We start from the raw sequence: 14,545 nt of genomic DNA on the forward strand, positions 1-14,545 counted from the left end.
TAGTGTATTAACTATGGTAGAGGTCCCCTAGCTTTTTTTGTTCTCCAGATCTCGTACATACTTTTGTGACAATTTTAAGGGTGTCCTCTGTTATTTACCCATGATGATTTTAACCACCAAACTTTTCTATGTTAGGCCAAAAAAAAAAAAGAAATGTTTCTGGTCAGCGCGCGCGTCACTTGAACAACAGCGCGTCACCCTTTTTTTTCCTGGTTTGTGGCCGGCGGCTGTGGCAAACTACATACTGATTATAACACCAAACCAAAACGGCTGAAGAGAAAGAGAAAATTCTTTGGGGCACATGATCAGTGACTGCATGAACAATTTAAATGTTACTATATTGATAAAACTGTAAAACTCAGAGTGTTCTCCCCAGATCATAGCGGTCCCGCTACGCTTTCGCCTCTCCCCGTACGCTTTGATTCTCCCCGTTACGCTTTCAAATAGTCCCGCAATCCTTTAGTTCACACGCTTTGTGTAGCTACCAGCTGATGCATGCATTGTCTACACATTAGCGCTCACTGCAACTTTCAACCTGGTGGAAGGTGTGAAGTATGGTATGCATCAGATAAGTTGTCCGTAAGTGTTGAGAGGAATGTTAAAACAATAGAAGAATCGGCTGGGTTGTTCACAAATTGTTATTCCAGAACGACTATTACGACCAACAAAGACCAACTCAGTAGGCCTATACATCGCGGACAAGTGTTCACAGAGGTAGGCGGTGTAGCACTAGCAGGGCCTTTGATCACATTCCCATGCTTTGATCAACGAAATTGATCGCAAAAGAAACAAGAGTTAACTGGTGAGGTTGATTATGATTGTACAACGATGAGTTTTGTCCTAGTACGATCACGATCGCGATCGAGTTCACATTGCATAAATTTCAATATGGCGGCGGCCATGTTGGTCGACGGGTTTATAACGTGTTGACATTGATACTGGCGACGCGTAGCGTGTGGTGCCACTCCGACACGTCCTCTGAAAGATTTTATACCTGATTTTCGAGGGATTCTAGTCGTACTTAGTTATGTCTTGTGATCATCTTGTTGGTATTTTTAAAATCAAGAATCGAACGACGATGTCCAGTGGCAGTAGAAGTTATGGGGGGGGGGGGGGGGGGGGGGGGGGGGGGGGGGGGGGGGGGGGGGGGGGGGGGGGGGGGGGGGGGGGGGGGGGGGGGGGGGGGGGGGGGGGGGGGGGGGGGGGGGGGGGGGGGGGGGGGGGGGGGGGGGGGGGGGGGGGGGGGGGGGGGGGGGGGGGGGGGGGGGGGGGGGGGGGGGGGGGGGGGGGGGGGGGGTGCTGGTTGAAATCTATCCCCGTGATGAAAAATTATTCGCGGTGTTTGTCGTTCAAAAATGATATAAAACTCAATTACATTTGAATTGTGTAAAGCTTAAACTTGTGAATTTTCCTCTTTGTTGGCAAGTTTTGACAATTTATTAGCAATATATGTATTAATGAAACTCCAATCAGACGAACCATTTCTTGCTCTCAAAGTTTCAATCTGAATCTTCTGTTTTAATTGCAATTGTAATTACAATACTGTGATGATTTTTTTAAGTGTAATAAAGAGTTTCCATGATGTTCAAACTGCACACTTGTGAGTTACCATTGCATTTTGTTGTGAGTGTACATGTATGTGTGGATGCATGTGCAAGCTTACATCCATATGCAAATATAAATTAATGATATGCAAATGATTATGCAAATTAGCCGCTACGCTTTGGCGCTTTAACTGACCCTCCTCCCTCCCTTGAGGAGGAGAAAAAAGAAAAAAAAAAAAAAAAAAAAAAATCCGCGTCGCCGCACCATTTTTTTAAGAAAGGCCTGACCAGAAACATTTCTTTTTTTTTTTTGGCCTTACACATTATGCTCCATTTTAAGGTGACACTTTTGTATTTTAAAGTTCGGTGAAAATTTTGTATAAAATATACACATTTCTACATACAGAAATACAGAAAGACTTAATAAATATTAAGTTAATTTTTTTATTTTAATTAAAATGTTTTATTGGGATAAGATAAATTTTCATAAACCCAATTATTTTGATTTACAAATAAGAGAAAACATTGCATATTCCTATAGGAGGACGTATAACACTGATCTTTAAAAACCTTGCCAAAAGTTTTCACAATTGACTCAAGAGATATGTGCAAACCTAAGAAATGACAGTCAAGTATACAACCACGGACAGGTTGGGCAAATATTATTTTCAGCATCCTCAGATAATGTTTATATAACAGATGTACCAATTTTGTACTGATTTGCATCCTGTTGGCTCATACTCAGAGCAGCACCAGTTGACAAACACGATGTGAGATTTCAAAGATATCCCCCACTGTACAGCCTATGGTTATAAAGCTTTAATTTACCCAAAACGGTATGCACTCTCGTCATATTGTACACAGTGTAGATAAGACCTTAGCAAAATTCTGATGGCCATCGCAAATACATAGAGTGTGTACATTGGCAAGAGTGTGTACACAGTCAGTATTTGCACAACTAATGGAATGCCAAAAAAAAATATGGCCCACCAGCGTGAGCAAACGAGTTAAGCAAATAAGGATACTACATGTGAGCCGCAATAAACTAAAACTTGAATTCTGATGAAATTCTGTGAGTGATATTTTATTAAAAATTTAAATTAGAATTTTGCATCAAGTTGTGTCACTGCTGAAAATGAAAGAAATTTTGAGGAAATTTGCAACATTGATTGCAATTTTGAAAATAACGTTAATCATTTCACAGGATGAAACAATATCGCACTACTAGAATTGCAAAGTATTTAATGTTTAGCAGCAGCTGATAAAATCGGGGCCTAGCTGCGTTCACATCTGCTTCTGCTGTTTTTCTGCGAAATGCTGTGAAGCAAAGCTGGTCATAAAATTCGGCGCAATCTGCACACCCTGCAATTGTTATCAAATCCACTAAACCAAAGCGATTAACTGTTGGTTTGCTCCTTGCTGCATCCATGGCCACAATGGCTACATACTGTACGGCAGACTCAGAAAGTACTCACAGCAAAATATTACCCGTGGAGGTTACAATTTTGTGACGATGTAATGTCAGCAAGATTTGTACTGGATTTTCATTTTACTTGCTGGCATGGGCCTGATTCCCTCTGTTGTTTTCACAAAACTTCCTTTGGGAATATGAATACAGTCATATTAGGCAAGCAGAACATGAATAAGAATAATTAATAATTTAATATTATGTTAGCCAGTTTACTGACATCACTGATTATGGCAGTTCAAAAAGTCTGTGCTGAGCATAAATTGAGTTTAATTACCATAACTGTTATATGGACGGTTCATGCTGAATAAAACAGTAAAATATCCAAAACATTGGACTATATATATGACACATACATGTATAGCTTATTTTGTTTCTCCTCAACGGAATATTAGTACACGAGAAGAGAGGTCTCAAATTTTACGGCAATTACATGTAAAGTCTAATATACCTATTGTATAATTACTAATTGATCATTAGGAACAAAAGGTATCAGACAGAATAATAAGCTTTAATGATTGCATCACTCAAATACCTAATTAACATTTGTGACTTTGATGATTATGCATAAAATATGCACCCGCACTTAAAACAATAACTTAGCGTCAGATCAGAGCATCAGTGAAATCCCTTTTACGCATTTATGATCCCTTTTCACCGTTATATGATCCAGATTTACTACATGCAATTTAACACAGTATTATTATAATAGCTAATAATAGTGTCTCCGTAGCATAGCGAGGTGTTTAGCGAAACTACAAATGCTTGTAGCACCTACTGGAGCGATTTACATGAATGATAGGCAGACAGTACGCTTTCATAACATTCAGGCTTGCAAACATCAATTTCAAATTGGAGACCATATGTGGCACTTAACTGTTTACATTCTGAGTACTTACTTAAAGTACTAGATTTGCATCATCTACACATTCATGACATTAATTGTCACTATCTGATTTTTAATTTGCCGATTTTCATGTCGCGACATAGAAAAGACAATTTATACACACATGTCGGTGTCACCGACTTTCTGTAACACGCTGGTAGAATATTGCATCTGCACACATGATTTCTGGAAATAGCTCGCATGAATTTGACACATGATGATCCTTTGTGTATTCTCCTCATGTACTAAAACATTCCGCCTTCGTTGTAGAGATAATTGTCTACTTTTATATACTATGAGTTCAGATACAATGAATTAGCCATTCCGACTGCAGACACTTTGCGACGTTTCCTGGCCATTCTTGTTGGCAATATAGGTGTACTTGCAGCCTTGTCCACAGAAGTAGGGAGGCTAATAAAAATTCTTGTCGGCCTGATAATTATTGAGCAGGAATTTGAAAGTGCAAAGACGGAAGAAAATTGGGATCATGAGCAGTCATATTAAAATTCATCATTTTTACAGGAGGGAGTGTTGCAATCTATTAATTTATCATAGAGGGCATGCACTAAGACTAACTAAATAGGGAAGACTCAAGACTAGTTTTCTTCAGACATGCCGTACTAAAAACAAACTGGTGTATGCAAAGCATAGCATTATACCTTATTTAAAGCCCAAGTAATACTAACTTTCAATTATTTTTTTCATTATTTTTATTGTATAAATCAATTGCAACTTCTTATTTTTAAAACACCCACTTGTCAACTTACCGTCTATATGTGTAAAATGCGTGGTTATATTGTTTACATTTGAATTCTAGTCCGGACCAGAAGTCAGTTTTCAACGATAACAATGCAGTTTACAACCATAGGGGCCTAGTTGACAAGCTGGATACTGTGTATATCAACATTCTTTGGGGAGAAGAACAATGAATTATGGTTCACATTCAAAATAAAAATGGTAAAAATTTTCATCAAAAGTTAGCATTACTGGGGCTTTAAGTTACACTGAAGTTCAGACTTTAACATACTTGAACTTGCAGCACTAGAATTTTTTTCTTCTTGTAACTGATTTCTGACACCTGAATACAGTACAGTAACGTGGTGGCGTAGGAATTATGGAAAAGATAACATATTGCTGGTTTTATTTCTGGTGGCATGGCAGTAGTTTTAGAAATCAGACTTGATATTCCTGACAGCTGAATTGTAAAGTGAATAACACCATTTAATATTGTTATCATAGATCTTAATGTTTATTTCATCTTGATTTGAACTGGGATTCTTTACACAGGAAAAAAATAATTTTTCTTTCTATTTCCTTTATATCTTCTGAATAAATAACGGTGAATGTGCTTCAGTTTATTGATTTTACTATGTTGATCCAAATATCAATTGTCAATTGTCAGTCAGACTGAAACAGATTTAAATATTATTTCAGCTTATGTAGAAAACAAAATACATCACAAAAGAGTTGATCCCTCACATAAAATGACAATTTTTTTTCATTTACATGTAAGATCAATGTATTTAGCAATTTGTTTTCCATTTTCTTTTTAAAATGGGATAGAATTCCAGCGCATGCGGCAGCAGATAACCAATTAACGACATGATTAAAAGCAGCATCTGTTGCATTGACATGGAAGGTATTTCCATGCCTTTCACGCGTACACGGGTGCTTTTGTCTGATAAGTGGAGTAAAGCACACAGCAATTCAACAAAGAAAAGTGGCTGTTGAGGCAATCAACAGAAAGTATCAATACTGCTAGCTTTCAAAATCATGAATAATCTGTCATAGGGATCAGCGTGCAAAGGAATTTACACATGATTTCATCACTCATGAATTATCGACAAGAAATAGATATATTCCATATGGTTGTTTTCTTCATTTTCGTTCAAGAAACAGTAATTCGTCCACAACACAAATATTAGACAATCATTTTTTATCATTTTTTTAAAAGTCAGGAAAATCTGCCTCGGTGACAAATATTCGCACTCTCACATTTTCACAATGGTCCTGTTTGATCTCCAACTTGCGGAGGCTCATTTCAAAGCTCTTGAAGTCAGAAAATTCTCACTGACTTTAGTCTTTTGACAATTGAAAATTTTATTTTTTCCCCTAGAGGTCACGGTGACGAAGATTACTGCAGCCATTTTGAATTTCAATTATCAGTCAATGTTAGGATCTCTTGTACATTACAAACTACAGTGACCTTGACATTTATTCTTGATTTGGTAAGAGAATGGTTGAAAGTTTGAACAAAAGTTTAAAGGGAGGCTGTTGTCTGAACTGTGCATGTGTGACTTTCTTGTTTACAAACAATGTATTTCATGCATGATACCTATATGCATCACTTCAACATAGCTGCAACATATAAAGTTTACGATATTCACTGTTAACAAACATGTTTTAACTTTCATCAGTGGTCAATGTACCCTTAGATACAGTGTTAATTTACATCGGCTGTGGGTCCCTGCATCGCAACCTTTGAGCAGAGTTTTGATGACACCCTCCCTTTAAGTCTTTCACTTTTGAGGTGCGTACAGCCTTAATCCTGAAAAAACGAATGTGCTGGAGAAGTAAACTTTCAGTTTACTCAAAATCCTGTGTACTGTGTGCACTCACAAGAAGAGTATAATTAATGTTTTGTATGATCACACTGCGACTTCTAAATAACCACTGATCATAACAGTGAAATTTCCATGGCCAAATTCTTCCTGTTTAAAACGAAAGCATTCCCTCCTGACTACTCCAAAACTTTTCACTTCAGAGCATTATGCTTATCCTTTGAAATAAATCGCACATAAATAAACACTGCACTACACATACATTTTGATTTGACTCTGATTCGGAAAGGCCCAATCCCTTGCAAGATACAGCATGCATAAAACATTACTTCATTGTGTGAAGGCTCACCTAGTGAGAATAAATTACTTAGACACGCCAATGTTACAAAGAAACAACACGTACATTGTATCTGTGTGGATAACGCAGCTTATTTATGGTTGATGTGTCCAATTTACTTTCTCCATCGCACAAAAAGACATCCATTTAATGACCATATTGAACTTTTCCATCCCTTCTTTTGAAAACTAGATTAAAGGGAAATTTAACTCAAAGGATCCATTATATAAAGACTTTTTGTCACAAGATGGAAAAACAACCCCCAAAAATCTAACACAGTACAGAAGAAACGTTTCTGTAGACAACAAAGAATGTTACCACAGCAACACAGATGTGTACTGCATCATCACTTCCTTTGCTGATACTCAGATTAAAAAAAATTGTCATTAACAAAAACATTGAAATATTTTTTCGCAACTTGCAGACCGCTTGAGTACATGTATGAACACTTTGTATGGTAAACAATGGACTCGGTTGACTGAGGAGTGTACTTTAATGTTACAAGTACTATACCCGGGCTGAGGACTGGATTGTAAGAGAAAAGAAAGCACTCGATGTGTGCCCCTGGATACATGTAATTTTACAAACAAATCTAGTAATGGATGAAAATTTACAATGCTGACTACACGTTTTAATGCATTTGTGACGGTGTTGTTCGGTTTTACACATAAGGCCGATAAAACACGGGTCTTAAAAAAGGACCAGGTAATAAATTTCACTCGCATCAGCTAGAAGCGGGGTGACAACATTCAACACTGCATAAATCTTCATGGGTCAGAATGTACAACATCACCAAAGTACAGGGTATATGCGATGGGCAGGTAATGGATATCTTTTGTACACTGCAAATGTTTCATTCTCGACGTATACATGTACACAAACACACACGTTACATATCGAGCGGCAATTGGAAATGCTGGTGGCATCTCGCAGTAATTTGCATGCGACAGGCACTCAAGGGTTGTGGATTACATTCTAGTCATGGCTGCCGGGGAGATGGATTGCCCCTGGACTGTGAGATAAACTAAGATGAGCAATTTCGCCAACGTGCGGTCCCAACTGACCAATCACTATATTCTACGACTGTCCCTGCCCCCTCATTTCACATTGTCAATTTCAACACATCCGCTCTCTCTCTCTCTTTTTAAACAGCATCGCCAAACTATGGAATGAACATAACTAGTACGCTCTTAGGGTCAACACACCATGCATTCAGTCGATGACGTAAATGCATGAGTGCCTGATATGAAGAGTGCAGTTAAAGCTGAAATTCCGTACCAATGACATATTTATGCCCATTTTGATTCAGCAAATATTAATCTTCCTGCCTCAAAGCAACAATCTGATTTGACATGTCTGGACAAGCAAGAAGTTTATGACATCAAACATTCCAGATGGCATGCCTCCTCCTGTATGATATGAGGTATTTGTGGAAGTACACTTGGGAGCGAAAATCACTCAAACAATAAATTCAGATAAAAATCTCAAAACAAAATCGGTTCACTTGTCATTTTCCATTGACAATACATAATATTCTTTTTGTTTTAAGAGACAAACAATCCTTTATGCTTTGAGGATGCTTTTCTGCTACCTGGAAAAAGTCAGACACATAAAATTTGGCAGCTAGCTTCTGGTCATCTGCTAAGATCACCGATCACTGCATCTCGTATCAGCATTTCCAAAAATTCAAAACTTCATATGGTCTATTAAACATACTCTAATATTTTGTATGTAAACTACACACTATCCAGCAATAACTCTCACACTGTCCTATCATTAGTACGGTATGATATGTGCCTGCTTATTTATTAGAGATTGAGAGTTACCTGGAATTTACAGATTACATCAGGGCTGATCCCGTCTTCTGTTTACTGAGTGGATTCTTTTAGCATAAACTGAAAAATACCTTACACTGTATGGGAATCTATTGCTTCTAAAGCGACAATAAATCAAAACAAGCTAAGAAAGAAAAGAAAATGCCAAGGAAATTAGGAGTCAGTCCTCTGGGGAAGAAAAATGTCTTACAGACAAAGAAGTGAAAACATACACATACATCTTGTTAAAACATTTGAGGACATGGTTCGTAGCCGCCTCTGTGAAGGTACACGCCATTGCACCATTTTGACAATCTGATTAGAAATCCACAATATCATAACAGCCGCATTTTCCTGAGAGTGCTGCCAAAGGCTTTATATAATACTGGTACAAAAGGGTACACAGCATACTTAAGGTTGCTACACACAAAACAGACACTTTCAGATTTTTATTTTTTCTCAGTTATAGAAGTCCCCAACCCACATAAAGTATATATTTTCTGAAAGCCCTGATATAGAGAAATCCAACCAAACAAAGTACACGGCCATTATTTGCATAATAGTCACGTGACAAGTGTTTTGCTGAACCTTCCAAAATAGGTTTTTCCTCCCTTTCGCGAACATGCTGCGATATTTCTGGTTGAAATTTATGCTTTGACAAGCCTTAGCAATATCTTTCAAATCCATGTCTGCGATTTTTTCTTAGAGTCTCCATTCAAATTATATGGCGTGACAATTACGTTCCTTGAAAAGCACTTTAGTCTAACACCTTCAATAGTGCATAACAAAATAAAAAGGCATATAAAGGAAATCTAGACTGGATTTGAAGGATATCACCAAGGCTTGCCAATGTACAAATTTTAAACGGAAATCTTGCAGCATGTTTGTTAAAGGGAGGAAAAACCGATTTTTGGAAGGTTCAGCAAAACGCTTGTCACATGACTATTATGCATATAATGACTGTGTACTGTGCATCGTCGGACTTCCCTATATAGGGCTCTATATATACTTTATTGGGGTTTAGGAGTTCTTCAAGTGAGAAAAAAATAAAAATCTGAAAGTGTCTATTTTGTATGTAGCTACCTTAATGCCTTGGAAGTTGAAGAGATCTTAGTATTAATGATCTGGAATAAAAATTTTCCTCTTAGATATTATGAACTCACTGCTGGTTCATTGAATCCAAAAGCCAAAGTGTTGTTTGGAGCAAAATGACTTTACTGACGTATAAAAATGAAGACTTTTGGCCTTTTTTTCCCCCAACATACTGTTTTCCACATCATTACAGCCTCTGAAAAATTCCATTACAGCTGCGGCACATATGAATTATGCAAAGCCCTTCGCTGGAGATCTTGATAGTGTTTCCTTGTCTGACCTCCACGACTCCTGACATTTCACTCTTTGATGTACGCGGTGAAATCATGCTTTAGGAATCATCCGGGTCATCTTTGGGGTTGCGTGGGAACAAATAAAAAATCACATATCTTGTCACTGCCACACGATGCGACAGGTATACTCACTGAATGCAACCAGGACAAAGTTTACCTCGCCGAGCTGTTCATGTTGGAAAAATGAAAACTACCACCATAGCAATTTCCAGGTGCTGCCAACTAAGCTGTTTGTGCAAAAAGGTGTTCGTGCGCAGTTTTTCAGCGGGCAAGCAAATTTTAAGACTAATGAGCAGGCGGGGAGAAAAATTCGATATTTACTGTGGGCGGGGAAGAAATTTCATTATTTTCAGTGGGCGGGGAGAAAATTTTTGACAGTGGGTACCCAAAAATTTGACGAGGGAGGGGAAAACGGTAGTTGAATGAAGTTGAGGAAGAGGGGAGCATATGTTCCAAGGTATTCTGTTAGCTGCTCGCATGGTTTTGTGTTGATTTCGGCTGCCTAGTGAGTATCTAGTGGGCAATGGGGAATTTCAGTAGTGGGGAGAGGGCAGTGGGGAGCTTGAATTGTTGTGGGGAGTGGGGAGCGGGCAGACCATATATACTGGAGGGCAGTGGGCATCAAAATTCAGTGGGAGGGCACAATTTCCGTGTGTGCCAGTGGGAGGGCAGTTACGAACAGCTCTACTTTCCCCTCCAAATTTTAGGTCAAGGTCAAAAATACGTAAAATTGGTACATTAGCCCTCAAAACCTGGATTTCAGTGACTCACCATGCCTCCTTTCCAATTCACTACTCCATGTACATGTATTTTTACAGCCACATAATCTTTAAGTGCCTAGAAATTGAATTCACTGACATTTACGGATTTGATTAGAAATATTAGTGATGGAGATGTCAATTTTCTTGATTAACACTCTCAACACTGGAAATTCTATTGCATCTTCATATCAGCTTTGGAATAATTAAAAAATCAGGTGATTAAAAGAGCAAAGAAAAGGGCACCATTGACGTAATAGACTTGTTGTATGACAGCACTCTGGGGTTATATATGGAGCAATACAGGCCTGCTGTACCATTCTGAGCAAGTCATATCATGGTGTCTAAATTTCAATTTAAAAATATCCACTTTGTGAAATATCGATTGCCAGAATACAAACTTGGAAGCCGGAAGAATATGGTTTCTTTAGCTGATTGGCAAGAAGTGGAAATTTGAAATGTGAAACCCCAGACTACAGAAAATAACCATGTTACCACTGCATTATCTGGCTGATATCTCAGCGTAACCACAGCCATTTCCATTATTGAAACCCAAATTACCCCACGACAGAAATATGATGTAGCTTCTATAGTGATGAATTTTACAGTGCTTTTCTCGGTAAGATTTGACTGCGAAAAAATGTGCCCAATTCTGGATGCATTCTAGTTACAATTGAGAGTGCATTTGTCTCCTGCCTATAACTTGTCACCACGCTACAGATTATATTACACGTATATGTTCGCTGAAATAGCTGCAGTACATCCTTTCTCTGAAGAGACTTTTTTAGCTCTGTTGCATTCTGAGAAAATCAGGAGTAGAATGCCTGTAGGGGTTCCTTGAGCTTACTTCTCATGAACTAACCACTGAAGAAATTCCGAATGCCTCTGTTTGCTGCTACAACGGTAACAGGGTGATGAAAGTCAATCTTAGATTATTTCTGCACATATTCCACACATTAGCAACGCCTGTGAGAGTGAACTGTCATTTAATCGGCTAATATTAAAGCACTGCAGTCAAAGTACCAAAGCAGCGGTAGGTTAGAAGTGTAGCATAGAGATTGAATGCATAAATCTAACTCATTTCAATAATGATGCCATAATGGTATTTGTGACGGGAATGGTGTACTTTCCCTGATGTTCTAAACCCTAACTTTGCAGTAATATGTATTGTGGTTCAGTGAAAGAACTATGGATGCTTTTATTTTATGACAACCAATATATATATATATATATATATATATATATATATATATATATATATATATATATATATATCACATCAAGTACTGTATATCTGCAAATATTATATACATAACATACATACAAAAATCAAGTGTATATACTAAACACACACACACACACACACACACACACACACACACACACACGCGCGCACGCGTGCACACACATGCACAAAATTTCAATAGGTGTGTATGCATCCTATATGTGTATATGGATATTAAACATGTTACATTAGTTCATAATCATACTATCTACTGTTTTATGATATTTTCCTCCTCTTTCTAAAAGTCTTAGAGACTCAGTTAATCTAACATATTTGGATAAATGCAAGTTTCATTAAGTAAATGCACTCAAAGCATGACAATTATACACTTCTGGTATTGATTGCTGTATTCAGGTGAGCGCAGCATAAAAGAATCCAGCCAAGGGCCGTATTCAATCATTAATCTACCGGCGGTGGTAGGTTTTTAATTCTTCAATAGATCTACGCAGATGTGTTGTAGGGGCCACAGTAATACAATCACATGAATGTTTTTCAAGAAATTCTGATATCTCATACTGATGCAATGAGTTACTTGTGATGAGGAGACTGCATTCTGCCTTCTTTGATATATAATAACAGGACCTACTTAAAAAAAAAAACAGATAAAAGCTCTGATATTTGAACTTATTCAAAATGATGTGGCCTGCTGACATCAATCGTAAATGTATCAGCTGGGGATGAATTTTAACCTTTTCACCTCTGTCTTCCTGAGCATGGATCCCACCTCACTGCTGGGAGGTGAAGAGCAATCACGGACCCAACCACAGGGGGTAGGGGTGATAGGGTTAAAATTCGCTCGGATTACATGGATGCAAAGGTGGAGAAAGTAATTTAAGGTGATATTATGATCAATTGACAATACCTAGTGTCAGGAGCTGGATCTCTCGTTGTCTTTTTTCCCTTTCTTCATCCAAAGCTACATCGATGTTGTGGCTTCGGGCAGCAGCTTCCTTTACAGCCTTTCTCCTGATCATTGTCGACAGTCATTCATTCACACAAAAAAGTTACTGTATGACTTCCAAGGTTCTCATGCACTGGATGCCTTCTGGAAAAATCTTGGCTGTGAATCTGGCTTTACTGCTGTATAACAGTTTGCTGCAGTGGACAGGTTTTTTTTTTACATGTCAGAGTTTGCCCCGAGGATGCTCGGAGAGTATGGACCTCACACTCTGTTCTGAAGTGACCATGAAACTGTTTACTCTGCTAGGAATAAAGTTTGAAAGGCATTTTTCAGGTTTTTTCAAAATATTGTCAAAAGAGAAACATTTGGCGGTATAATTTAAGTAAAAGGGTTCGAGATATGTAGTCTTGCCAATACCACTTTGGAGACTCAGAACAAGTTCTCTACAATGATTTGGTGACAACATGTATAATTACTGTGTCAAAATGTAGTGAAAGACTTGAGGAAAAAAACAGTGCCTATCATAAAATTATTGACCAACAGCTAAGCCAAAGGCGAACACCTGAGCTTGTATTTTTATGTAAGAATGAACAACACGGTAAAAAAAAACACCGGAAGACCTACATCATCACATTCCTTCGCTCCAACTGCTACTTTAAACAGTGGCTGCTATGTTGGTCAGGTCGGCACCGACACTTGAACAGGATTTTTTAATCGGTAGTTCAACCATACAATGTGTTCAAAATTTCTGATTTGCTTGATATTTTGTAATTCTTGAAAGCCATCATTCAAAACCATTCAATATTTTCAATAAATCGGTGGTGAAAATGTCTCTTTGGGGCGACATGGACCTGCGAGTTGTAATATTGCACTGACATACCTCTAAGTGGTTGATTCTGAGAATAACACGTTGACTTACCTTTCAAGTTCGTTCTCACATTGCAAAACGCCGTCTGCTCTACGGCGCAGCAGAGAATACCTCACTTGGTCGGTGCTTCGGTCTGTTGTTCGAGGGATGGCGCTCGTCATCTTTTTTCTGGAAAAAATTGATTTCGTTTGAAGCATTCTCCCGGCTTCCTTTGCATGGTGCAGAATTCCTGACACTTTTCTGGTCTCCAAAAGCACGCCATCATTTGACAAGGATTGAGTATTTAATATGCCACAGGTCAACGGTTAAGATACATCCCATACATAAGCAGGAACAAAACTGTATTATCTGTAAGTCAGGTGGCAGATTTTTTGCGGCTGTGCATCTCTGTAGACTATACGCAGTCTGGTACGTACGGACAGACACTGAACTGATGATCTCGCTATCCCCTTGACTATATACAATATTGAAGTCACACACACAGAACATCTCCCCATCGTCTAACAGAGATCATACCTGCTGATGATGTACCAAAGCCCAGTCATTTAAGGGACGTTAATTCGTTGGATATCGCCTTTCAACGTGTGCAACACAGACATACTTTTACAATACAAATGTGTGAAGTTGTCAAACTTAGTGTTACCCCCAGCCTCGTTCTGAGTACGTTTCAGAGGGCCTTAATTTTTGCCGCATTATTGGTTCGTGTCAACATCATCTCCCGTACTATGTCATCTATAA

General features: G+C 38.4%; 1 protein-coding gene across 2 annotated transcripts in view; it reads right to left on the reverse strand.

Annotated features, from left to right (window-relative positions):
* The window catches only part of LOC139120274 (guanine nucleotide-binding protein subunit alpha-14-like), a 128,927-nt gene that overhangs the window by 113,487 nt on the left and 895 nt on the right, over positions 1–14,545 (reverse strand). The window contains exons 1-3 of one of the 2 annotated variants that reach the window (XM_070684557.1): positions 14,324–14,404; positions 13,859–13,975; positions 12,901–13,241 (exon numbers count right to left, since the gene is read on the reverse strand). In XM_070684557.1, coding sequence (XP_070540658.1) covers positions 12,901–13,012 — 112 coding nt within the window. In that variant the 5' untranslated portion in view covers positions 13,013–13,241; positions 13,859–13,975; positions 14,324–14,404. Of the gene's footprint in view, positions 1–12,900; positions 13,242–13,858; positions 13,976–14,323; positions 14,405–14,545 lie in introns of those variants that run through there. The other variant, XM_070684556.1, reaches the window with a different exon arrangement.

The sequence above is a fragment of the Ptychodera flava genome, chromosome 20 (assembly GCF_041260155.1).
Source record: "Ptychodera flava strain L36383 chromosome 20, AS_Pfla_20210202, whole genome shotgun sequence".
Lineage (NCBI taxonomy): Eukaryota > Metazoa > Hemichordata > Enteropneusta > Ptychoderidae > Ptychodera > Ptychodera flava.